General features: G+C 32.2%; 1 protein-coding gene across 1 annotated transcript in view; it reads left to right on the top strand.

Moving 5' to 3' along the window:
* Positions 1–27,254, top strand: part of RBM46 (RNA binding motif protein 46) — a 35,139-nt gene extending 7,885 nt beyond the window's left edge. The window contains exon 4 of the mRNA XM_047091744.1: positions 26,519–27,254. Within this exon, the coding sequence (XP_046947700.1) occupies positions 26,519–26,718 (200 nt within the window). The 3' untranslated portion in view covers positions 26,719–27,254. The remainder of the gene's footprint in view (positions 1–26,518) is intronic.
* Positions 27,255–27,953: the final 699 nt, after the last annotated feature.

Here is a 27,953-nt window from a genome sequence, read left to right on the forward strand (position 1 = left end):
TAGATAATGAATTTAACTGCTATTTTACGATGTTTTCTTTGTGTGTGTAGAAATTTTTTTTTTTAGTTTGCTTCATTTTGCATCAATTTAATGCTATTTTTAGCATTATTATTTAGTCTTACCTTGATGATCTTTGACTATTATATGTGATATAAAGTCATTTACCTTTTTATTTCAGACTTCTATAAGAATGTACTTTTAATATCCACATTGTTTTAGTATTACCATGCCCATTTTTGAAGTTTGAAAAATAAAAGAGAAAAAAATAGCCTTTATTTAGTTATTTAGTTAAATGATTATCATTGGTGTTAGGAAAATAGAAATTTTCTTGAAGAGTTAACAGGCATTTAAATGAGCACTAGAAGTTAGAGAGTTTACTTCTAGTGACTATTTAATGGTCTTACCAGAACCCCAAAAGTTCTTAATGGGTAGTACTTTAAAATCAGTTTTTCAAAAGTTTTGGGTTTTTTGGTCCCATTTAAAGTGAGCTCTGTTTTAAGCAGAATACCCCTAATAGAATAAAAATTGAAATCTGGGATTAATGCCAAAATTGAACCCTCACTTTTTTCTTTTGTTTCTTTTTTTTTTTTTTTACTTCAAAATTGGAGACTATCTTCATCTTCATAATGTCATAGAATGACCTCCCTAACCTCACTGGAAACTGATCACCTAACTAACAGGATAAGAAATTAATTGTCACTTGTTTATGTTTAGGAGCCTATAATAAGTGGGATACTCAGTGGGTTTAATACTTGTGGGCCAAGAGATAGATAGGTTCTATTCTACATATTTCATGTATGGAGACATCATGGGTCATTCAGAGTCACATCTTTTTAAGTAATCATTTTCTATTTCATAATTTTGTATCTGTTTAATAATAGATTAGACTATCAGTGTGAATAATTTTGCTTTTCCTAAAACTGTGCCTCTGTTTTGAATATGGGCCTTCCAATTTTGCCACTGCTTTCCCTTAGAGGATTCTTTGCCACCTGGGTGTGGGATAAGCAGAAATTGAGGAAATAAAGGAAGGTCCTGGAGAGTTACAGTTTTGAAGAAAGAAAGTCCTGGAGAAAAGTTACTGGAAGAAGGGAGGTAGCCTCTGTGTATTGGCAAATGCACTTTGTTAAATAATTTATTAACAACTAATCGAAAGCAAGGAATTTCTTGTTTCCATGTTTGTATAATACTGACGCACGTGGCAGTTTTACTACACAAAGCTTTCAAACAGGAGTAAAGAACCTCTGTCACAGACCAGCTTGTGCCGTTAATTTTCATTTGACTTGTGTACTGTTGTTTTGGCTATGACCGATGAAGTTTATTTTATTTTTTTAGGCAATAAAACTTTATTTCTCACTGAAGAAATTCAAAGAGCCAATTTTTCTTATATGCCTCTTATGAGGGCTAAGTGTACTTCTGTAAGCAATCAGGAGCTAAATATAAATAAAACATGGTTTTTGGTCTTAAGGAGTCATGGTCTACTGAAGAAGGCAGAGATACAAACTCTGCATAAGTTGTTTTGAGAATACAGAGGAAGGGCATGCTTCCTACCTGATTTTGAGTTGTAGATCTTGAGGAGAGTTTATAGGCAGAGAGTGGCACAATGTGGGCAAATACCTGTTAGAAAAATAGCATGGTTGTGGGTTTAATGGCAAACAGTTGTGTATAGTGTTTGCTTTGGGGACTTCAGTCAGGTTTTAAGGATTAGAAATTCAAAAGATGTGGATATTAGTTAATTAAAATTTCATCAGTATTGCTTTTTAAAACTTTGCAAGTTGTTTTTTTTTTTTTTTTTTTTGGTACAGCTATGATGGCTTTAGTTGCTTTTCTTCTGAGCAAGTAATTTTTTCTGGATGAATCCAACCTAATTTGTGTGGACTATTTTATGTGTCATTTTATGGTCATCTTCATTTTGTGGCTGATTTGCATATTTTTCATATTTGACTTTATAATGACATACATCATTAGAATGTTTAATTTTTTCATGGTCATGGAGTGGTAAAATATTTAGATATATATATCCTAAGCATGATATAGCCATTAACATAATGGCTATTTGATTTATGCTGTCACTTGTAACTTAGTTGAAAGTGATAAAATAGAAGGCACAGCAGGATGTGTGTTTTAATCTGAAAAATAATTGGTGCTTTTTTTCTTATGAGCTATCATTATTTCCAGATTGATGGGCAGAAAGCAAAAATAAAATTTTGATTTTAAAAATTTGTTAATAAATTGCTTTGAAACAAAGAGACACCATCTCCATTTTATTTTTAAATTTAGGAAATAGTTTTGGGAGACACTAAATACAACATAATGGTTGTATCCTATTATAATGAAATTTATTATAAATAATTAAAAATAATACTTTTAGAAGTTATTTTTTCCAGCTTTAATTACAGACCTAATTTTGATGGCACCATTTCAAATTGATATTTTAGAGAACAAAAATAAGTTGCTGAATTTGCTCTAAAATTCACCTAGTTAAATAAGAAGTAGGATTAGCATCAACATTTATACACTAATTTACTTTCATATGACCAAATGGTGAGACGAAAATTCCATTAACTCAACTATGTGTCTTTGCCCTTTGAGTGGGCCCACTGCTCTTGAAAATACATTTCTGTTCCTCTTGAAACTACTGTATTTTCCTGAAATATCATCAATCTGGTGTTACTCGTGATTCTTACCTTACTAACACTTTTGTATTAATGAACCATAATTATCATGGTGTTAGTACTGTGAGAGAAGCGGCTTATTTAACAGAGTATGGAGTAAGAAGTACAAGAACCTGTAGCCTCAGCCACCAACAAACTGTAACCTTAGATGGCAAATAAAATCATTTACTCTTTGTGCATCTCAGTGCCTTCACTTATAAAATATCAGGGTTTTACTTGGTGAGCTTTAAGGATTCCTTTATCCCCCCTGATTTATGGTTTTGTTTAAAATACAGACAAAAATCTTATGAAGGACTAAAAATAATACTTGGTTTTTTTTATGTGTACCAAAGTACCTTTTTGAATTCAAATAGTCTTAAAACCAAGAACTGCTTTTGCAAGAATTAACTATCCATTTAATATCCCTTCCTATATATAATTGAAAGCTTTTATCTGTCTACTTCACAGCAGAACATCCGGTAAAAAAAAAAAAAAAAAAAAAAAAAAAAAAGGAGAGTCAGTCACCTGTTTTATTTGCATGATGGCAAGTAATTGCTTTCTGGTTCTTTCCTTCCCTGAATTTGACAGTTAAATATAATCAAAACCAAGATTTTATGAAACAACCTAATTACTTAAAAGTTTGGAAATTCGTTTTCTTTTGTAACAATCTAGGAAAATAATGTGTATTAAAACATACATGTGAGCAGTATTTGTTCCAGTTGTTCCATGTTATTAACCGGCTAATGTGATCTGTGATTTCATTTACTTCATACATTTATTTGATCATGTTTGATCCTTTATCCTACAATTTCTTAGTATCTTTGGTTAATACATTCCTAAAATACCTGTTCTTATACACATTTTAACAGTAGCTACTGTTTTATTTTTAAACGTAACATCTGTTTTTGTCATTTAATATTTAAAAAATAATGGTTTGTAAATTTTCCCCTCTTGTATCAAATGTCACAATAAACTTTGTATGTATACTCAATTCTTAGATGTCAGCAGCAGTGTATAATTTTGCCATATGATGTCACCTAAATATATTTTTTAGCGTGGCTTTGAAAGGAAATTTAAATGTTATATTGATTTTGCTCTTCTTTATGGCTTATTTTTTTGCAGGGGTGGGTGGTTAGCATCAGTAAAATGTGTATGAGAAGCTGCACTTAGTCTTCTGCCTGTCATGCCTTTGTTTATGCTTCCTATTTAAAATTTAGTATATGATAATTGCTTATGCTGTAAGCAGTATAATTTAGTGAGTGGACTAGTGAATGGAGACAGAAGATGTTTTGGAAAATGGTTTTACTATGATGAATTTATTCAACTGATCATCTGTGCTTTTAACTACTTGAAAATTATTCAGTGTGGGTTGCTTCCAGGCTTTTTGGTTGGATTAAATATATCTAATTTTATTAGTTAATTTCAGATATATCATCTATTTTAGAACAATTTATCCTCTGTTTAGAGTAATACATCTCTATGTAAGACATGGTAGGGCATTACCTCCAAAAATGATGCACTTACCTCTGGAGATTCAAAACAAAAGAAAACAAAATTAAAAAAACCTTTAGTCTCCCCATCTAATTAGAAGTTTTAAATCACCAGAATATTAATAAGTACTTGGATTTTCTTGCTCCTTATATTTGTAGTATTGGCCTAAAGATATGCTAGTTACATGTGAGGCATTATTTATCTCATGGTAAGTGACATTTGAACTATAAAAATGACGTGTATATGGATTTTTTATACATAATGTAATTCATATTTTAAGAAAATGATTTGTCTAACTGTATACCTTCCTGCATTGTTTTGATTCAGTAAATACAATCTATATACCACATTAATAGTGAATTAGTGAATTCTATGATTGTATCTGTAAGTTTAGTTTAAAAAGTAGATAGTAATGCAATTATTAGAGAACAGTCTGTTGTAATTTTATTGCTTGATAATTTGGTGAGGGCGCTCTGAAACATCTCTTTTGTGTTTAAACTGTGTAGCTTGTTTTTTATATACAACTCAAGGGATTGGCATTTGAATAAATAAACTTGAATAAGAAAATGTAAACTAGGACATACAATTCTATCTTCCTTATTCAGTAGATAACTATGTTGACCTTTGCTTTTCATTTTGATTTTCTTTTATTATGTTTTCTAAGGATATTATTAATAGAAATACTTTACTTTTTTTTAACTTTTTTTTGTAATCCTGTTTTCTATGTAGATTTTTATAAGACTGCAGAGCAAGCCCATTAACTTAATATTTTTTCTTGTTACCTTTGTTTCAGCAGTACATGTTCCAGTCTGCTTGTTTACTGGCCAGGTTATGGGGTAAACAAATCATTTGGCAGCTTATGTGCCATATATATGTATGGCTTTTTTTTCTTCCATTGCTATGTTAATGTTTAGTTCAAGGGTGACTAAATCCGTAGTTATGAATTTATGAAAATTATAGATTATTTTGGGCACAGAATTTATAGGATTCCAAGTGAGCTAGTATGAGTCTATGGAAAACAGGTTTAACGTTGTATTCTGCATTATAAAGTTACAATTTTTACCAAGAGTAAAAGAAATAATCAAGCCGGGATGATTCTTACCTGTGTCTACTATGTGTCTACCTGTTTCCTGGAGAGCTCACAAATCAAATTTCGTTGTGTGATCAAGAATCCCTTAGAGATTCCTTGGTATAAAATTTAGATTTATCAAGTACAGAAATAGTGATGATACCAGAGTATTGGAAAGTTACTCCTTTTCCCTTAAGAACAAGAGGAGAAAAGGACATGTTAAGCAAAAATAGGATTGCTTGCCCTATGAAAGCACTCTCCTAGCTTCTGAGGGGGTTTTCTGAATGTGATGAAAGGATTATTTTTCTTTTTTCACTTCATAAATTTTTTTCCGTATGATTTACTTAGTAGTAGAGTTAAGATTTTTAACTTCTTGTATTGCAGTGCATCTAAGATATCTGGGATTTTTCTGCTCTTTTTCCAGTCATCTACTTTTTATTTATATTCCAGCATTTTTAAAAATCTCACCTGATTTTTAAAAATCTTTGTACTTTTATTTACTTTTACTTATTTTTATTTGTTGTAGTTTATGTGCAGACAAGGAGTTACTACATTAGTGAACATGACTTGGGAGAGAGATAGACAAACTCTTCCGTTAATTCTCTAAGGCCTCTGAAAATGGATTGTTGATGTCAACCACTCTTTAATTTGAATTGGTAAATGAGGGAATTAGTTCATTACCTTAAGATTTCAGGTAATTTTTTTTTCAGTTTCTTTAATTTGATATTTTATATTGAGAGTTTTTCTATGACAAGAAAAATTCTGTAGTCCACTCCCAAATATTTATATTTAGATATGGGGTATGAATAAACCAAAACTAAATAATCCAAGTATAATTGGCTTATTTATTTATATTTAACCTGAGATGCTGTTTAAATGTATAGTTCATCAGTTCAGGGAATTTATGTATCCTATTATAAAACTCAATAGGAAAAGTTGGAAACTGACCCTCAGCTCAGCTTCTTATTGGGGAGGGATGGCATTGTTTCATATTGAAGGAATGCATGGACTTAAGTAGAATATTTATCTTCCCTCTGTCTTTTCTTTTTTCTTTCTTTTTTTTTTTTAACTGGTAATGGATGGCTTATTCCCTTTAATTTTACCTCATTCTATGAAAGATATGGGTTATTAAAAGCATGTAAAATAGAAAAGGATTCAAATTTTAAATGGAAAGAATTGAAGCAACGGGGAATTATGAATAGGAAAATAAAGCCAAGCAAAACTAAACAATTTATTGTTTAGGGATGTATGAATATGTGACAAAACCAAAGACAAAAGCAAGGGAATGATTAACACTTAAAAAATAGGATCATGAAAAAAATTAGGGTCATGATTACTTTCAGGGTTAGAAGGAGAAATTGGAAATGATGCAACAGAGACTTCTAAGTTACTGATAATTTTCTGTTTGTAAGTCTGGGTGGTGAGTACATGTTTTTATTTTTTAAATAATGTAACCTGTACATTTATATATTACACCTTTTTCAGTTTCTATAACATTATTTAATAATTAAGTAAATAAGCTGCCAAAGAATGAAAGTTAGCTAGTCAGCCAAGAGTAAGAACTTGAATTATTTTGTCAAAACTAGAATGAGTCATTATACTACAGAGATTCTCAAATTAGTGTAATTCAGGGTAATAAAGTTGTGTAGTTTCTAGACCATATATTTTTATTCTGCTCAGACTGTATCTGAAATGTTTTCTTTTGGGCCCCAGAGTTTAATTAAACCTTGACAACTATGGAGGACCTGGAAACTCTGTAATGTGAAGTAAGACAGTGAACAACTAAAGAATTTGGGGCTATTTAGACTGTAAATACTAGTATTTATAGGGGAAATATGATTGCTGTCTTTAAATGTTTGAAGAGCTGGTACATGGAAGAAAGACTTCAATATGAAGCTCCACAGGTTAGAATTAAATCTAATAGAGGAAAGTTTCAGGGAGGCAGATTATGATTTAATATAACCCAGAACTGTGTAAGTTTTTAAAGGACTAAAAACTCTGTATCACTCAGTTAAAAAAGAAAAAAATTAATGTTTATTTTAAATGTTTATATTGCTAAATGTATGGGGAAAGGTAAGATTCTTTATTAGACTATTTTAACTCAGAATTATCTTCCTTAATAGTGCTTTGAGTATATTAGCTTGCTGTTTTGAAGTCCTCTGAAAAATGTACTTTTTGAAACTTTGACTTAAGAAAGTTTTGGCATTCTTATTCTTAAATGAATAACCCTTTTGTTTATTATTATTCACTCTTTTAGGCTTTCTTTTCTCATACTTGGTTTATTAACTGTTAATCCTGGTTAATATGTATGTTCATTAACTAAATACTGAACATTGCTTTTATAAAGCCTTGAGGATTTGTAGTGAATCAGACCCAGTTGCTGCCTGCCTTCATAGGGTTTACATTCCATTGAGAGAGATACTCAGTTACAGTTCTGGTAAACATTGTGAAGAGGTACAGGGTGTATGAGAAGATGTAGTTGGATGACCTGACCTAATCTGGGATGAGAGGATCAGCTAATAGTATATTGCATTTAGAAAGAATTTCAGCAAAATAAAATTCACTACTTTAAGTTTTGTATAGCATATAGGCTTCATAGACTAAAAGAGCATGGCATGTGGAGCCAGATTTCCTGAGTCCATATCCCAGCTTCATTACTTATTTGGAAAAAGTTATTTTCACCTCTTTGTTCTTCAGTTTCCTCATCTATAAAATGGGAGTGTTAACAGTTTTTATCTCGAAGGGTTATTGTATGTATTAAATGAATTAAAATTTTAAAAGGCCCATTATAGTGCCTTTTGTATATTAAAATGTGCCATAGAAGTACTGAAAAATAATATTTATTCAGAAAACAAATCCAATGGGGCGCCTGGGTGGCGCAGTCGGTTAAACGTCCGACTTCAGCCAGGTCACGATCTCACGGTCCGTGAGTTCGAGCCCCGCGTCGGGCTCTGGGCTGATGGCTCAGAGCCTGGAGCCTGTTTCCAATTCTGTGTCTCCCTCTCTCTCTGCCCCTCCCCCATTCATGCTCTGTCTCTCTCTGTCCCAAAAATAAATAAACGTTGAAAAAAAAATTAAAAAAAAAAAAAAAAAAAGAAAACAAATCCAAGAGTTTCCAATCACTTATGATAATAAATATTATTAGTAATAGTAATAATAGTTAAGATTCTTTGAACACTAACCATAGGTACTATACTAAATGCCTTTATATATTATTCTGATGCCTCTTTTAGGTAAATATTACTTTAACATCTACACTTTTTTTTGGTAACAGATGAAGAAACTTGAGTCTTTAGTAGATTAAATAATTTGCCCAGGATCCCTCAGTTAGCTAAGAGGCTGTTCTTTGTAACTTCACATGATTCTAGTGAAAAACTGACCTTAGTCTAATGTTAAGCATATGATAACAGACTGAATTCGTAGGATCTTTTCGGCCAATTATGCTTCTAAAAGTTAAAATGAATGAGATGGGTCTTTGGTCCACGCTTTACTTCCTTTTCAGAGACCATTTTATCTTATCAGCCCTTCACGCCGGTTTATTAGACCACTTGAGTGTAGTGCGGACCTCAGAAATCTCTCAAGCCTAAATGAATCATTCTAAATTACAAAGATCTTATAAACAGACCTTGTTTACAAGCTAACTTTGGGATTTTTAAGCTTACTTTAGGGTAAGCATTGACAACCAGTAGTATATGTTGTATGTATCAAGGTGGTGGATGATAAAAAATTTTTTTTTCCATCTATCAGATGCTAGACAGAATTTCAAATAGGCGGAGTTTGTTTCTATCTATTTCATGGTCCTTGTTGCTTGATACTCTTGTTGCTTGGTACTCTCATTTTGTTCTCTGATTATATTCAAAACATCTAAATACATGATTCATCCATAAAATTTTTCACTCCACTTATATTTAACTGTGTTTTTTCATTGTTATTTCCTTGCTTAGGAACCTACCAGTGGCTTGCTGTTGTGGTACCATCAGGTCCTCTGAACTCCACATTCTCTTTTTCGGAATGTTCTAATGTTTTTCCCCATCTTACCTAACCATAGACAAATACCCTTTGTTTTGATCATCTGAATTTGCCATGCTTATTGGTACTTCCAGGCTTTTCCTAGTGTCGTTCACTCTGCTTAGAATATTCTTCTACTTGCTTTCATTGACTTAACCTCTTACATTAAGCTTTTCTTAGACACAGTAACTGAGAATTGTTACTTCTTGTTCTTCATAATGTTACTCAACAGTTCAGTAATTTTTATATTACTATTTACTGTTATAAAATTTTCAATCCATCAGGATTGTAAAGCCAAGGGACTTTGTACATAAGTTTTTTTTTAATTTGTTATTATTTTTCCTGCATTTAATATTTAGCATGTCGTGCTTTTCAAATAATTGAAAATGATGTACATGCTGTAAGATTAAAAGGTAATGATTCTTAGGAAAAGTAAAGTTTGCCTGTGCTTTGAGCAGAAAGTAAAAAAAGATTGGAAAATAAATGAGTTGGTAGGTACAGAACAATTACATTATGCATGGTGGTTAACAGGACACTATAGATTTATATTTCAATTAAGTAGAAATAATCAGTATCAGTTTTTAAAATGCTGATTAAATGAGTATTTCAAAATAGTGAAACCCTTAATATATAGGCTGAGTCATGTGGGTTATTTTATGTTAAAGATGTATATATTTTATTTATATGTATAAATGAAATTTGTATAGTGGAAGAATAGGAGATTATGATTGTATTAGTATAGAATATACTAGATCATATTACATACAATTTTATACTTTTCATTGACCATTATGATAGCCTAAGTTCATTACACAAGCCACAGTTATATTTAGTGCCATCTATAGCATTTGTTAAGCCTCTACAAATGGAAAATAATTGGCAATAGCTTATTGTATGTTATTTCTAAACTCGAGGTTATAATAGCTTGCATTTCTTCTTCATTCTTCTACACAGGTACAGACTAAGAAGATGGAGTTCTTTCAGTTTATTTTTCTAAAGGCAGGAAAAGCCCTGAAAATTGAGGTTGCTCACATAGATGCCTTATTTGGAATATACTGGAATCCTGTGCTTTTAGTTATTTTCTGTTTTGAAAAGAAATGGCAGTATGCCATATCTGAGAGTCTGAAAAACAGTTCTTCATTTTGCATACCAGTTACTATAAAATTTATGTAGAATTCTTTTTCAAACTGATAACCAGTAAAATCTTCTTCAGAGATACACAGTATGCTCATATGATTAGTCTTAAGTGACTTTTAAAACTTTTCATCATATGTTTATAGAACAATTCGTATCTACAGTGTTAGGTCTTTGTGGATACAATGAAAATCAATACCTCAATTAGCAGGAGTTTTACTAGTTTATCTTTGCTGGCTTTTATTCCTACATAACAGAAGACTAAAAATAATGTATCTAATGATTGCAGTTTTATAGAAAACAAGATCCTGTCTGTGAACTTTGAGCTTTAATGTATCCTATTGACTTTCTTATTGACTTTCTGACATGCCTTTTCGTTTCCGTAGTTTTTCCTTGTGTCTTGATTACTGAATAATCCCTTAGCTAAATAATCACTTGTGTTATATAGCTGAAACTAAAAAAAAAAGGACAAAAAGAAAAAAATTCTTCTGAGGTAATTTCTTGGAATATATTTATTAACAGTCATACTTTTTCAAGGGAATGATGCTAACAAATGGCAAATTGAAGTACTAGCAGTAACCTTGTATTGACATTTACTTGAGATTCTGCTGATGGTTTTTACTTTTACTTTGAGGATTATCATCATCTCTTCTGTATATTAACAGAAATGTAATTGTCTTAGATTGACAGTTTAAATCCCAGCATTTTTCCTGTTAAATTTAACTAAAGATTAACAAAAAATTAATTGTAAAACTACAGGTGGTAGTATGTGAAAGCCTTATGGAGGGAAGTCTGAGTCCATATTTAGTAATAATTTCAATTAGCATCTCTACTGAAAATTACCATTATAGTTTTTAAATTACTCTGAATCATTTTTATTTTATTTTGACCATAATTGTATTATAATCGGTGGTATTATTTTTTAATTGTAACTATAAATGATCAATTTCTCATATATGTATATCACTATATACACAAATGGTAACTGTTGTGATTTCCCTCCTTTTTTAACTTTATAAGTTATTACATTATGTACAAACAAAAAAGTCCACAAATTGTGACTGTGAGCTTTGTGATTTACCACAGAGGGACCATGTCTGTTTAACTACCAGATGAAGACATAAAATATCAACACCCCAAAAGGCTCCTTTGTTTGTAGCCCCACCCACACATTACCTTCTCTCTTCCCAAAGGAAACCATCCTTCTCACTTCTGTGTTTTTGAAATTTATACAACATTTTACATACTTTTTGTCTGGCTTCTTTCAACATTATGAATAAAGATTGGTCCATGTTGTGGCAGTACTGTTCATTCACTCTCACGGATTCCAGTATTCCATCAAAATGTTAGGATTTATTTGCTGTTTCTTTTTTTTTTAATGTTTATTTATTTTTGAGATAAAGAAAGACAGAGCACGACCAGGGGAGAGGCAGAGAGAGAGGGAGAATCCAAAGCAGAATCCAAAGCAGGCTCCAGACTGTGATCTGTCAACACAGAGCCTGACATGGGGCTTGAACTCACAAACTGTGAGATCATGACCTGAGCTGAAGTCAGATGCTTAACCAACTGAGCCACCCAGATGCTATTTCTTTTGTTGGTAGAAGTTCTTTTGTTGGTAGAAAGCTTTCAGTTTGGGCTATTTGAATAACGATGCTGTGAAGATTGTTTTGTTTTGTTTACAATTTTTTACATGTTTATTTTAGAGAGAGTGCAAGCAGGGGAGGGGCAGAGAGAGAGGGGGACAGAGGTTCTGAAGCAGGCTCTGTGCTGAGAGCAGAGAGCCTGATGTTGATGTCGGGGTCAAACTCAAGAACGGTGAGGTCATGACCTGAGCCAAAGTCAGATGCTTAACTGACTGAGCCACCCAGGTGCCCTTGTGAAGATTCTTGCATACGTTCCTGTTGAATACATCGGAGTAAAAGTGGGTCATATTTTTAAAACTTTAGTAAATAATGCCAGCTTTTCAAAGTGATTATATAAATTTACATTTCACAAGCAGTATATGGGGTTTCGGTTGTCCCACACTCTTGCCAACACTTGGTCTTTTAGTTTTTGAAAATTTTGAACATTCTGGTTAGTATATATTACTATCTCATTGAGATTATAACTTTTATATCACTGTTTACTAATAATATTGAACATCTTTTAATAAGATAATAGGGCATTAAGGTATCCTCTTGATGAAAATGTCTTATTTTAAGTCTCTTTTCTCTGTATTATACTGGGTTGTTTGTTTTTTTCTTTATTAAGATACAAGCCCTTGTCGGATACATATTTTACAAATACCTTTGACGTTGGTGGCCTGAGCTAGGAGAGAGAAAAGCCATTTTCACTCAGTTTTGGTTCCCTGCCTGAGGTGCTGACCCAGTTTGTTGTCAAAAGAGTCTGTCAGAATATACAGATCCTATAGGGTTGTGTCATCCTCTCTTAGTCATTTTTACTAATTCTAGTTAGCCCTAGCTTGCTTTTATAACTTCCATGGCTTTGCCTGATCTACTTATTTTTTCTCATCAAGACATTGCAGCATTTTAGCCAGGCAGTACTTAACTCATTGTTAGGAAAATCAAGATGTGGCTAAAGGTCAAAGGCTCAATAGCAAGCTGGGTTGTAGCAGTGATGTCAGTCCATTGATTGTCTTTAGAGAGTGAATGATGGAAAAAACAAATTCTTACTGATCAGACAAACATGATCTGCTAAAGACACGTGCTTTTGTAGAACTTACTATCTGGTGTTTTTCTGGAAAAAAAACCGTAACTGCTTTATTTGAAACAAAATATGCTGCATTTGAAAATAAATACCTTCTTCTGTGTGGCCTGCCTTTCTACTCTATTCATGGTATATACTTTGAAAAATACAGAAGTTCTTACTGTTAGTATGTTCAATTTATCAATCTTTTAAACTTAGTAGTTTCTGTCCTGCTTAAGAAAACTTTGCTTACCTCAAATTCACGAAATATTTTCTTATATTTTAGAAAATTTTTTTTTAATTTTTCATGTTTATTTACTTTTGAGAGAGGGACAGAGTGTGAGCGGGGAAGGGGCAGAGAAAGGGAGACACAGGGTCCAAAGCGGGCTCCAGGCTCCGAGCTGTCAGCACAGAGCCCGACGCGGGGCTCGAACTCACGAACCATGAGATCATGATCTGAGCCGAAGTCGGATGCTCAACCGACTGAGCCACCCAGGTGCCCCTTAGAAATTTTTTATCCTTTATATTTAGTGTGAAGTATGTGTTCAAGTTTTATTTTGCCTTCATATGTATAATCATTTACACAGCACTATTTATTGAAAAGACTACTCTTTTCCTGTTGCTTTCCAATGCCATCATTAGTGTAAATCAAGTATGTTATGTATATGTGTGTGTATGTACACTCATGTACACCTATCTACACATACATGCCTTATTCTGGATTCTTTATTCCATTGATCTAATTTAATTTACTACATTGTTTTGGTTACATTACTGTGAAAAGTCTTAATATTTGGTATAGAGAGTATCTTTATCCTTTCTTTTCCCCTCAGTTACCTTGGCTCTTCTCAGCCCTTATATTTCCATATGAACTTTACAATTAGATTGTAAATTTATACACAGTTTATACCAAAAAGAAGTCTTACTGGGACTCTGGTTAAATTTAATTGCTTCTATATAGATCAATTTGCAAAGAAATGACATTTTATAGTATTGGAACTTCTGATCCATGAACATGATAGATCTCTCCATTTATTTAGGCTTTCTTTAATTTCTCCAAACATTCAATAATTTACCGTGTAAATTTCTCCTACATCTTTAATTAGATTTATTTGTAGGTATTTAATGTTTTCCAATGCCATTGTAAAAGGTGCTTTTTAATTTTGATATCTGATTGTTCCTGTTTGTATAAATACAATTTATTTTTTTATGTATTGAATAAAACTATTTGATTCTAATGATTTGATCCTACATTATTTAAAATTTTCTACCTACACAGTCATGTCAGTTGCAAATGATGAACTTTTTCCTTCCTTTCTATCCTTAAACTTCTCTTTTTTCTCTTGCCTTATTGCACTGGCTAGAACCGCTTGTCCAGCATTGAATACAAATGATGATAGAAGGTATCCTTTTAAACTTTCAATATTTCTTCATTAAGGTATGATGTTTGTTGTAGCTTTTATTTTATTATTATTTTTATTAAAACATTTTTTTGATGTTTATTTTTGAGAAAGAGAGACAGAGCACGAGTGGGGGAGGGGCAGAGAGAGAGGGACACCTGGAATCCAAAACAGGCTCCAGGCTCTGGACTCAACACAAGCCCTGTGGGGTTTGAACTAGCGAACTAGGAGATCATGACCTGAGCTGAACTGAGCTCGGACACATAGCTGACTGAGCCACCCAGGCGCCCCTGTTGTAGCCTTTATTAATAGAAGCCCTTTGTTACATTAAGGACATTTCCTTCTATTCCTAGTTTGTTAAGAGTTCTTTTATCAAGGATGAGTTGTGTGATGAATTTTATCAAATGCTTTTTTGCATCTACTTAATTACATTATTTTTATCTCTTATTCATTTAATGTAGTGAATTGCATGGATGTTTCAATGTAACATCAACCCTGTATTTCTGAAATAGATGCAGTTTGGTAATCATACATTGTCCTTTTAATGTACTGCTAAATTTCATTTTTGATATTTAGGATTTTTACATCTGTGTTCATTAGTGAGATTGGCCCAGGCCTTTCCTCCTAAAAATAGGAAGTTTTTTTTCTCTTTGATCTTAGAGTTTTCAGCCTTTCTGTTATTGCAATATATGTATATTCAGGCTACAAATTTCCCTCATAAAGTATGGTTATAGCTACATCAGTTATGTTTTGCTGCATTTTATTTTTATAATTTAAAAAAAAAATTTTTTTAATGTTTGTTTATTTTTGAGACAGAGAGAGACAGAGCATGAACGGGGGAGGGTCAGAGAGAGAGGGAGACACAGAATCGGAAGCAGGCTCCAGGCTCTGAGCTGTCAGCACAGAGCCTGACGCGGGGCTCGAACTCACGGACCGTGAGATCGTGACCTGAGCCGAAGTCGGACGCTTAACCGACTGAGCCACCCAGGTGCCCCTATAATTTTTTTCAAAATATTTTATTTTGATTTCTTCTTGAACATGGGTATAAAATTCTAAATACATGGAATTTTTGTAGTTACATATATATGTATGTAAACTCCAACATCCACTCTTAACTTATTGAAATCTAATACTAATTAATGCTTTTACCACATTCTAGACAATGTAAGAATCTTCATATTTCTTCTTTCAGTTTGTATAGTGTCTTGGTATTTCCATATGTTTTAAATTTGTATATTTTAACCACTGCATACCTAATTATAATTGCTTTTTGTTAATATACATTTGTATTCATTTACCACTTACATATTTATCATTTCCTTTACTCTTCATTTCCTGTTAAATCTCTAAACTTCTATGATTGTTTCTTTATATTCTGCCCAAAGAACATTCATTATATTTCCTTTGGTGTGGATATGCTTATGACAGATTATCTCAGTTTTATTTACCTGAATATGTCTGTGATTTACGTACCTTTTCATTTATGTAAATTGTTATGTGCTGTCAAACCGTATATACGGGTATGGGTATTATACGTACCTATATATATATATATATATATATATATATATGTACATTTTTTTTTTAGATCAGTTATTTCCTTTAGCCCTTTGAAGTTATAATTCCACTCACTGTCTTCTGGCTTCCATGGTTTCTGTTGAGAAGTCAGTGGTAATTTACTTACTGCTCCTTTTAACCATAAACCCTTCCTATCCCTGGGAAAATTTTAATATTTTCTCTTTGTGATTTTTGGAAGTGTCATGGTGATGGACTTACATATTGTTTTCTTGGTCTTTATCTTAACTGAGACCCTTCACCACTTCTGAAATCTCTAGATTAATGTTAATCATTTGTTTTAGAAAGTTCTAAGTTAATCTGTTTTCAAATACTGCTTTTGTCTCATTTTTTCTTCCTTTTTATAATGGTATTCCAATTACACCTATGTGAGATCTCTTTAGTGTATCCCATGTATGTATTCTACATTTTTCATTATTTTGTATGGTTAGTCTGTGTATTTTCTTCAGACCTTTTGTTTGGTTCATGAATTCTTTTTTTTTTTTTTTGTAATCTGTGTCTAACATGCCGATAAAACCATTTATTTGGATTTATTTCTCAGTTCTAGAATTTCATTTGACTCTTTATGCTTTGTATTTTTTCTTCAAAATTTTCAGTCTTTTATTTCCTTTAGGCATAGTTATTAATATTCAGTTCTGAAAACTTTATCTATATTCCCTGTAGATCAGTTACAGTTAACTGTTGTTTCTGTTGGTTTTAGGTCACATTGTTTTATCTTTGTATGACTGATTATTTTTGATTGAATGTCAGATATTGTCTATGAAAAATATAGAGGTAATTTGAAAGCTAGCATGTTACGTTTACTCAGAGAAGATTTATTTTGCTTCAGAAAGATGGCCAAGGGACTGGCAATCCCAGATTGCCTTAATCCAGGCAGGGATTGGGAAGAATTGAAGTTGAATTTAGTCTCTTTAAAAGTTGGTCTACTTCTAGTTCAGTTTTATTCAGATTCCAGGCATGCCTTATCACTAGCTCCGCAGCTCTAATTTTGCCCTTTTAAAAGCCACGGAAATTTGTCTGTCTCCTGTTATCTTCCCTTGTCTGTCAGATCCCTCTTGAGTTGGTCAGTCCTTCTAGGGGAAACACACCTCCAAAAGATGTGTAAACCACTTTGGGTTTCCTTCCTATCCAAGATTATGGTCCCATAATTCTTCACTGTCTTTCTTGGTCCTTCTCAGCGCTTTCAGATGGATATTTTTGCTTTCAATAATTACCTACATTTTCTAATTGTCACCAGGAGGGTTGATTGAAGTTATCTAATTTCATCATATAAAAATCAAGAAAATATTGTGAATTTTTTTTTCTGCTGAGTACTCTTTAAGATGGCTATTTAAAAATCTGTCATTCTGTGTGGATCATCAAACATTTTCATTTGTTCATACTTTTTTGCACAGTATCTTAGCATGGAGTTGGATGTACATCCCTACCAGAAAACTTTAAGGGATATAAAGAGATAACCACTAAAATGTATGAATGTCCAAAGTTGTACTATACAGATATGGTTACATTAGGCTTCAAGTAGATAAAGTTTAGCTGTTAGTAACGTTTTTTTAAGCTTAGTATTATTTTGGCCATCTATATCTTTTTAAGACTGAAGGAAAGGATTTTGATATTTTTCACATTTGTTTAGGTTCTTTGGCTATCTACTTACCAGAAGTTAGGCAGTCTTATTTGTTTTTAGTCCTTTATTTTATTAGTAGAGTAGTATTTCTTGGAAAAACCAACTAATAAGGACTTAATTTGTATAGGAAGATTTTTTTTTTTTTTTTGGTAATGTATTAACTCAGACTTTTTGTTCAGAATACCTTTCTCTTTGTTCATCTTTGCAGAAATTCAGAAATTGTCACTTGTTTCTTTTGTTCTCTAATTTTATTTTCCTATTTACTGATCAGAAGGTTTTGAACTAAAGTTATCAAGGATTCCATGCACTTCCAAGATTAGGGATAACTAAAGACTCCATTCTTTTCTGTCTTCACTGCTTACAGACAGGGAACACAGTCTCTTCAGCCTGGACCTATATAGAAGAATTTGGAGAAAATAAACAGGTAAGAAAAAGTCTTTAGGAATGTTAAGTGATATATTTAGTTTTCAGAAAGTCAGTTACAAGTTATTCTTACGGTTATAAGAAGATATATTTTAAATTGTCGAATGAAAGCTTGTGAAATATTTTGATTATGATAGCTTTATTTAATTATAGATTCATTAAGCAGAGTTTTAAAAAGTTAAACTAGTTTCCATATTTCAGGTCTTCTTAAAGCTTATAAACATACTAGTGTAACATTTTGAACCACCAAACAGGATAAACAGTATTTTAATGTAGATGTAGTGGGAGTGAATGTAATATGTAGATTATTCAGCATTTCTCAAACTTCTCTGAAGAATGTTTATCTATATTTTTGAACTAATAAAACCAAAATTATTTTTGATACCATTTAGAATAAAAGTTATGTTTACTAGGATTCACTCTTTAGTTTTTCCAACATTCTGTTGAGAAGAAGTTTTAGTAGGTTGTTAAAGGTGGTTTATAGTTTGAATAATGACTACCATTCAGACCATTCAGACTCCTTTTCATATGTTGAGGCAAAAAGAATGTTGTTGTTCCCTGAGCAGAATCCATGTACTAGTTCTGTGTTTTTGAGTAAGGTATTTCATCTTTCTGTGCCTTAATTTCCTGGTTGTTAAAGAAGAAAATAATAGTACTTATTGTAAGGCTATTATAAAGATTAAGGTAGTGCTGATGTTGTAGAGTTATTTTTGGCACTTAGTAAGTACTCAAGTATAACTTCCTAATAGAATTCACACTTCAGGTATAAGGAAATCTATTTATTATGCTTGAGGCATATAACTTTATTTTTATAGATCTTAACATATAAATTCAAGTATGTGTTGCTATTCTCAGAAATACCTTTTCTTAAAAGTTTTTGTAGTTCAAATTTTGAATGATGAGGACTAATTTTACTGATAGAAATGAAACTTGAAAAGAGTTGCTATCTTTCCTAAGGCTTTTTTTCTTCTCTTTACTTTTGCCTAGATAGTTTTTCTAGGGAACTGCAGTTTTTGAGCCATACTGAAGCCTAGGTAAACTGTAGCTCAGATCATAATTTTCTGTCTTATCAGTTTCTTTTCTGTTAATCTTTTCCAAATGGTTTAGAAATTGTCACTAAAAGGAATTTGACATAATCTATTAAACAGAGGTAGCAAACTGGAAGCTCCAGATATGGTTTGGTCTCCTTCGTTTTTTGCAAGGAAAGCAGCTTGGTTTAATTTCAGTACAAATAGCTAGACTCCTATTTTACATTTGGTCCTCTTTGAGTTCTCTGTTTGTTTGTTACATTTTAGCCCCTGAGGGCATTTGAATTTGTGATCACTGTGTTTAACATAGTTCAAGAATTTTTCTGTTTTGCTTTCAGTGTTTTCCTATCACATATTGGCCCCATTAAAAGTTCTTCCCAAAGTGATTTGCAAAGTTGTTCAGTGAAATGACTTTCTAAGGTCAGACAAATTTGGGAAAAACTGTGTACTATATACTGCCCTTGGAAAAATCATAATGCTTATTAGCATGTTGAAAATCATTGTAGTAGCAATCTGTGTAAGTGTTAAATCCATTTTGACTAAATTTTTTTCAAGATTTTATTTGGCTAAGGGATTCTTATTTTGAAGTCCTTGAATTGTATGGGGATATAGGTTATGAAACCCTGAAACTAACTCAAAGAAATGCTTGGGTTTTGTTTATAACCTTATTGAGGTATAATTTACATACAATAAAATGCACATTTAAAGTGTACACTTTGGTCAGTTTTGATTTATGTCTACATTTGTGAAATGATATCATAATCAAGAAACAAACATTTCTGACATCCCTAATGTAACGTTACTCCTTCGGCCTTCTTTCCCAGGTGACCTGATTGCTGGCACTGTATATTATTAGTGTGCTTTTGCTAGAATTTCAAACCTTTGTTTTTGAAAGTTTAAGTTACAATCTTTAGATAATTTGGAATGAAATAGTTTTAATTCTTAAAAATAAAATTACAGATATCTGACAATTATGTAAATTGTAATGTGCTGTCAAAAGTTTCACAGTAAGAATTTGAAACCCAAATTATTCTTTCAAAATTATATGGAAAAGCAACCTTGTGAATTAAAAAAAAAAATTACTTGAATTAAAAACAAAAGCAGATGATTTTTACCCTACCCCAAAACTGAATCTGAGAAATATAATTACTCTAATAAAAACAGAGAACTAACAAACTTATACTTTATAAGAAAGGAGTTAGAGATAATAACTTTCATTCTTATCCAGCTGCCATTACTAAGATTAGCATTCTCAAAGCCCCTAAAAATCCTCTTAAAACAGAAGAACTGACCTAAGTTACTCTGTGAGCCTAGTCTTTCTTAGAAAAAAACATTGGTCACTTCATGTTTCCTCTTGCTCTTTGCTGTCAGTCGCCTATAGCAAAAATTAAGTAGAGGATAAAAATAGGGTTTTTTGGTCAGAATTTAATTGTAATAAGGAAAGTAAATAGAGGTAAAAATGCCAGTAAATTTGATAATAACTGTTGTATTGATAATATTAATAACTCATGTATTAGCCAAAAGTATTACTTAAAAATTTCTAGTTAATGACTTTTAAGTATGTCATAGGCTACAAGTTGTTTAATAATTAGCAATTTTGAAAATTCCTTCCTCTGCTTCATAGTTAGCTCTTGATATTTTTTACTAGGATGGAGAGTACAAAATAATGATAAATGTTATTTACATTATAATATAGTATTTAAAATCTCTGTTTGAACCCAGTCATGTTTTTGTGCTGCGGTATGTACAATCCTGTTAAAAAAACGCTTTGGCAGCTAGAGTACAGTGAAAGAAAGTAACTGAGTCATTTCAGTTATGGCTGTTTGAATGTTAGAAATTGAAATAATAAAATGGTGACGTGAGGAAATTTTTAAAGACATTTTAATAAAGATCCCAAAGAAATCTAAAGAAGTGATTCAAATATGTATTAAAGGTAGGGATATGTGTTAAAGGCATGGGAAATGCATTTTATAGATCAAAGTAATTGGGTGGTTCATTCTCATTCATTGCTTTTGGGAGGGTAAAATAGTATAGCTTTCTTGGAAAACAGTTTGGCAGTACCTAAAAAAGTTAAACATAAAATTTTATGTTTATGTTTAAAAGTTAAACATAAAATCAACAGTTTGGCAGTACCTAAAAAAGTTAAACATAAAATTTTATGTTTATGTTTAAAAGTTAAACATAAAATCAACAGTTTGGCAGTACCTAAAAAAGTTAAACATAAAATTTTATGTTTATGTTTAAAAGTTAAACATAAAATCAAGAGTTGGGAGCTCAACTGACTGAACTACCCAGGGGACCTGGGTAGTTCAGTCAGTTGAGCTCCCAACTCTTGATTTTGGCTCAGGCCATGATCTCCTGGTGGTGAGGTTGAGCCCCACGTTGGGCTCTGTGCTGACAGTGCAGAGCCTTCTTGGGAATTTTGCTCTCCCTCTCTCTCTGTCCCTATCCCTGTTCCTGTGTGCACACTGTGCTCTCTCCCTCTCTTTCTCTCTCTCTCTCACACACTCAAAATAAATAAATAAACATTAGAAAAATTACCATATGACCCAGCATATCCCATTTCTAGTTATTTACTCCAGAGAATGGAAAACATTGTCCATACAAAATTTTGTACACATTATTCCTTAGCAGCATTATTCATAACAGCCAACAGGTAGAAACAAAGTAAATGTCCGTTGACTGATTGGATAAACAAAATGTGGAATGTTCACGCAAGAGATATAAAAATGAATGAAGTTCTCATATATACTACAACATGGATGAACCTTGAAAACGTTATGTGAAGAAATCAGTTAAAAAAAGATGACATGAATTGTATGATCCCATTTATATCAAAAATCCAGAATAGGCAAATCAATAGAAACAGAAAAATTAGTGGTTGCTAGGCCTGGGGGAGAGATTGGGGGGGGCGGGTGACTGCTAATAGGTACAGTTTTTGTTTAAGGTGATGAAAATCACCTTAAGGTGAGAAAGGATAGTGGTGTTGGTTGCACAACTTCGTGAATGTTTTAAAAAACACTGAATTGTACACCTAAAAAGGGTACATCAGAAAGAGGGAGTGGATGTGAAGGTAGAACTTAAATAGTTAACAAGGAGAAGAAAAAAACAATTATGAGGAATATACTTATTAACGGAAAATTGAAGAGTGTGGTCAGAAACGAACTAAAAGAAAAAGCCAAAATAAGTATATAAGAAGACTCTTTCATTGAACACAACTTAAGGTCTCTATTAAGGAATTCCTCTTTATATGAAGCAGGAAAGCAGAGAATCCATGGTGTTTGCTCAAGATGTGTAAGACAATCAAAAACAAAAAAACGAGACACAAATGGAGTAAAGCAGTTTACGTCCATTGCATAGATTTTCACTGAGAAATGTATTGGTGGTATTCATCTCTTGTGTTGGACAGAGAAATGTAGTAGACCAGCGTACATCGCTTACAAAAGTGGGATTGACAAGTAGGTGGTGAATGTGCTGCCAGTCTCTGCACTTGCTCCCCTGTCAGTGGCACAACAGTTACTAACTATTCACTTTCCTGCTCATTCTAGACTCAGCTTCCAAATCATTTGGAATTTGGGATCCTTTTAGCCATACTACTTGATTAGAATTGGCACATAAGGTTAAGCCTATATGCTAGTCTTTATATAGATCAAAGTTATTCTGTGAAAATGTTTATATTCATTCAAGATATAAATACAGAATTCTAGAGGATTTGATCAAAATGCTATCTCTATATTAGAGCAAGTTATTCTCACACATTTTTTTCTTTTGTAAAAGGGCCTTTTCTTGAAATGAAATTATTAGATAACATGTAGCATATAAAACAAGGGAATGCAGAGCTGTGTGGGTTGAAATGCAAGTGTCAGACTGGGCAGGTGCAAGCTGCAGCCAGGTAGCTTAGCGCACCATCTACTATATTTCTGTTCCCCTAGCCATGACAACCTCTTGATATACTTTCCTCAAGATTGCCAGAATGAAAAAGTTTGGTCAAGTAGAATAGTTTCCTAGGAATTAGGAGGCCTAATTTTTAACTTGTTTTTCTTCAACACTGGGAATATTGAACAGTCACTTAATCAACCGTCTTTTGTCTGTGTCATTTTTCAGTGAAAAGAGGTGGTTGGAATTAGAGGCTACTGAGGACTCAACCGATCCCTGGTTTATGATTTTGAATTAGAGAATTTGATTAGTTAAAAACTTTATTAATAATAATCAACAATAGAAAGCCAAACCAATAAAAATGAACAAAAGGCTTGGATACATATCTTACTAAAGAACATATTCAAATGGGCACTGAATACATTATTAGTCACAAGGGAAATCCAAATTAAAACCAAAATGAGATACCATTTCACATTACTGGAATAGTTCTGATTAAAAACTCTAGCAATAAATACCAAATGTTGGTGAAGATGTGGGGCAGCCTGAGCTCTCATAGTTTACTGGTGTGAATGTAAAATGGTCACACCATGGAGAATGGTGCAGCAGTATCTATTTGCCCTATGATCCAATAATTTTAATCCCAGTTATTTACCCAAAATAAATGAAAACATATATCCACAAAAAGAATTGTGGAAGAATGCTCATAGTAGCTTTATTCGTAATAGAGTTTAGAAACAGCTCAAATATTTATCTGTCAACAGGTAAATGGATAAAAAACATGGTATATACATACAACAATACTGATGAACAATAAAAAAGGAATAAACTACTGACATACATGACATACATGGATGAATCTTAGAAATTATATTGAGAGAAAGAAGCTGGACATAAAAAGAACTTAAAAAATACATTTTATGTGAAGTTTAAGGATAGGCAAATCTAAGCTATAGTGAGAAATCAGAAAGTGGTTGCCTCCAACAGAAGGGCTATTGATTGAAAGGGAGCACAGGGAGCTTCTGGATTGGTGGATATGTGTTAGATCTTGTTTTAGGTATTGTTTGCATAAGTTTATACAATTATCAAAACTCATTGAAATGAACACATAGGATGTATGCATTTTATTGTATGTAAATTGTACCTTAATTTAAAAAGAATATTAAGACAGTTGAGTAATTCTGAGTGTAAAACTCGTATCATTCCCTTCAGAAAGGGAAAGGGGAGTGTAGATCCCAGTCTGAGGCAGAAACAGTGGGATTGAAGAGCTAAGGATGTTCATTGGGAAACAAAACCAGGGATGGGCAAGTTAAGTATGTGGTAGGAATTTTGACTCACTTATTAATTTGTTATTTTATAAAAGTCAGTGATTCTTTCTGATTTTTATTTTCTGTGACATATATTATGTGTTAGAGCTAAGGAAAACATGACTTATCTAGGTTTATGTCACTAGTTACTATTTGATAATGTGTTTTCTAATCACCCAGATGTGTTTTTCTGAATATGTTTAGATTCTTATATTGCAATAAAATTTATTTTTGAAATGCTTGTAAAATCTTAACCAACATTGAAGCTTTCATTTCTTAAGCTTTGTAGTATCAGGGGGAAATTTTTTTTTTCTTGGTTTATCCTATATGAATAAAGTCTTCAAAATCAACATTTAATTTTGTACTTTAGTCTCTTTAGAAATGTGAGAAGACCACAGCTGATTAGTGTGTTTTTACCTAGGAGACCATTAGGAATGCCCATTTTCAGACCTAAGTACTATGCCAGTAGCCAATTGCCTGGCTGTCTTCTTTGTGAAATGATTTCCTGAAGATACCTCTTTTATTTATATTTCAGTGAATAGGCTTCATTAACTGTTGAATGGATGTCAGCCCCAAGTGAAAGTAATTTCTCTGAAAACTACATTTTCCCTGAGAAGTCTAACAGTTAAAAGATCTGTTTTTCTAACTCATATTGTCCGTGACTGCATTGTTAAAAATTGAAAGAGCTAGTTGTATTGTAGATACATGGCTAATAAGGAATTGACTATATTTGTGTAATAATCTTTAGGAGGAGAGAATCAGAACTTTTTTTTTAAGCAATTGAGTTATAGGAGCATTAAGGTTTCTGTCAATACTAAATACCATACCCTTCAGGCAAAGTGGATCCTTTAAGAGAAGAAAAATAATTCTGTGATACCTACTTATCCTACTTTGGATATTAGAAAAGCAAATGGTATCAGAGTAATTCTTTATCCAATTTCAAAATGCTGAAAGTATTTTGAACTGGATATTTTTAATGTATTTTTCTTCTCGGAACAGACTGCTTTTATTAATCTTATGGGTACCATTAATAAAAAATAAAAAGATTATAAAATTAATAAAGTTAGAGTTTTATGGTGCTAGAAATTAAACCTATCTTTAACTGATTTTTGTTTTTTCCATTTTTTTTCTTAACTAGGTCCTTACTGATGTTGCTTGAGCTTACTCTCCTGCAGTTGGTCTCATTCCTGTTGGCTAAATATTAAGTCCCATGACAACATTCAGTTAATGCTCAGTGTTTTAGGCCTCATCTATAATGCCAGGAAAATATAGAAAAAAACCTTATTTGTACATTGGATTACCTAATTCCTTTTCTTTCCTTCCTAGAAACACCATGACTTTTATAAATAATCATTTTGTAGTCATTGTCAGACCCTTGGCTTCTACTACCCTAAAGAACATAGTTGAGTTTTTGGAAAGTACAGGATTTACCAGTTTGGTCTTTAATATTCATAAACATATATAAACATTATAATTAATGAAGCAGGAAATTATTGGTGCATAAGATGAATGTTTATTGTGGAATAGTAATATTTCAAATATAATTGGTTTTTAAAAAAATAATTTGGTTTTAATTTTTGGGTTTTTCTATACTATAAGTTGATAATGGTTTCTTGAAGTTAATTTTATAAACATGATTCATTTTATTGTTTTATGGTACAAGTAGGAACTCTAATGTTAAATTGGTGTATTGAGTTATACAAACGTTTATATTAGTATTTAAATAATGAAATATTGGTCAGTTAGTTTACACCAAATGTTTTTGCAGTCCAGGGGAGAATGCTTCGTCTGGTTTGATGCCTAATACAGTTTCAAGAAAAAATAAGCAAATATGAATTTGCTGTTTTTTATCTTTTCTCCATGGACTACCCCTTAGCATCAGAACCAAATTTAAAAGGAGCTTCATTGTGGAGCAAGAGAAATCAGAGGTTCTCTTTTTTTTTTTTCTGTGATCAAAAAGACACAAAGCTTATAATTGAAAGATATGTAAGAAAAAGATATCCAAGAATGCATTCTAGTAATATCTCTGAAGCGCTGAGTCAGTGAAAGAAACATAATACTGGCTGATAAAACTATCAGAACTTGCAATGCAGTGAATGCTCAGTCTTTACCAGCAAAATAGTATTAGCAGGATTTCGGATGTTAGGACATTATGTTAAACTGTGATTATAGTTTTAACGCTTTGTCTCTTTGAATTAAATTTGTATCCATAAAGATGTGCAGCATAATTGTTCATGTATTTATTTACAGACTACAATTTCCGTCGCAGCTCAATAAATAGTCTTTCCCCTGTTAGTGCTACCCTCTCTTCTGCGACTCCCAGCGTGCTTCCTTATACTTCAAGGCCTTATTCTTATCCAAGCTATCCCTTGTCACCAACAATATCACTTGCTAATGGCAGCCATGTTGGACAGCGACTATATATCTCCAATCAGGCCTCATTCTTCTGAAGAAGATATTGTAAACATGAGTATGAAAGTTTCTTTGTAAAGCATGCAAACTAAAATACTTTAGTTTCATTTTAGAATCGGGTTTACACATTTGGTTTTAAAATGATAAATATATATTTATTTCAACATAGGAAACATCAACCGTAATTCTGAATAACCTACAGTTCTAGAACTTATAAAAATGCTAAGTTTAAAAAGTTATTCAGTGGTTACCCTTGATAAAGGTATAGCAAACTACTATTCTTTTTAAACTTTTGGGATTTTAAATACTTCTAATTCCTGAGTGGGAAATAGAACCCAGTAGTTTAAGTTAAATTTTTGCATAATAATTTTGCTAAATGGCATTTCACAAATATTTAAGCACTTGCAGAGAATGCTTATACTAGATTTGATTACCAAGGATCACTATCTATATTAGAGATTATAAGAATTGTATAACCAGAAGCATCTAACTATTATGTAGAAAGTAATGAAGGGACAAAAGATTAAGATGCAAATTTTATGCAGTACCAAGAAAAAGCAGTATACCATTGTGGTCCTTGAAAACAACTATAAATATTTTAGTTAATTATTTGTTATAGTAATAAATTATAATTTTGCTGTTAATGTATTTCAGGTTTTTATAGTTATGCTTCTTTTGTTTTTGACATTCACTATATAGTTGTTTGAATAATAAGTGTTAATGGTTTTTTAATGTTGAAATCATGTGTTGTTTAATTTTTGTACTTGAATTCAAATTCTTTGACATTAAATATGTGATGCTTCTAATATGCATGTGTTTTATTTTTGTTTATTAGTAAGCACAAAAAAATTAGCTCTCACAATCACTTTGAGCTTTTCATGGGACCAAAGCAAAGGAGTTGCGTACAGAAGATTGTTAGTTTAGTGAAACACAGTAACCAAAATCGTTTTCGGGAGCCAATAGAAATATTTTGTTGGTAAAACCAGTGAAGTTTCCTTCTTTTACTTAATTAATACTTAATGAATCCGGTCATTTTGAGAGTTTAATGGTTTGTTAAGGTATATTTATAATGAATTTCTTTTCAAAAAAAATTTTTTTAATGTTTGTTATTTATCTTAGAGTGTGGGAGCAGGGGAGGGGCAGAGAGAGAGAGAGACATACTGAATCTGAAGTGGGCTCCAGGCTCCTAGTTGTCAGCACAGATCCCAACGTGGGGCTCAAATCCATGGACCATGACATCATGACCTGAACTAAAGTCAGACACTTAACCAAC

The sequence above is a fragment of the Lynx rufus genome, unplaced genomic scaffold (genome assembly GCF_022079265.1).
Source record: "Lynx rufus isolate CCGP_SWC_20201006 ecotype Redwood Valley unplaced genomic scaffold, mLynRuf1.p SCAF_3, whole genome shotgun sequence".
Taxonomy (NCBI): domain Eukaryota; kingdom Metazoa; phylum Chordata; class Mammalia; order Carnivora; family Felidae; genus Lynx; species Lynx rufus.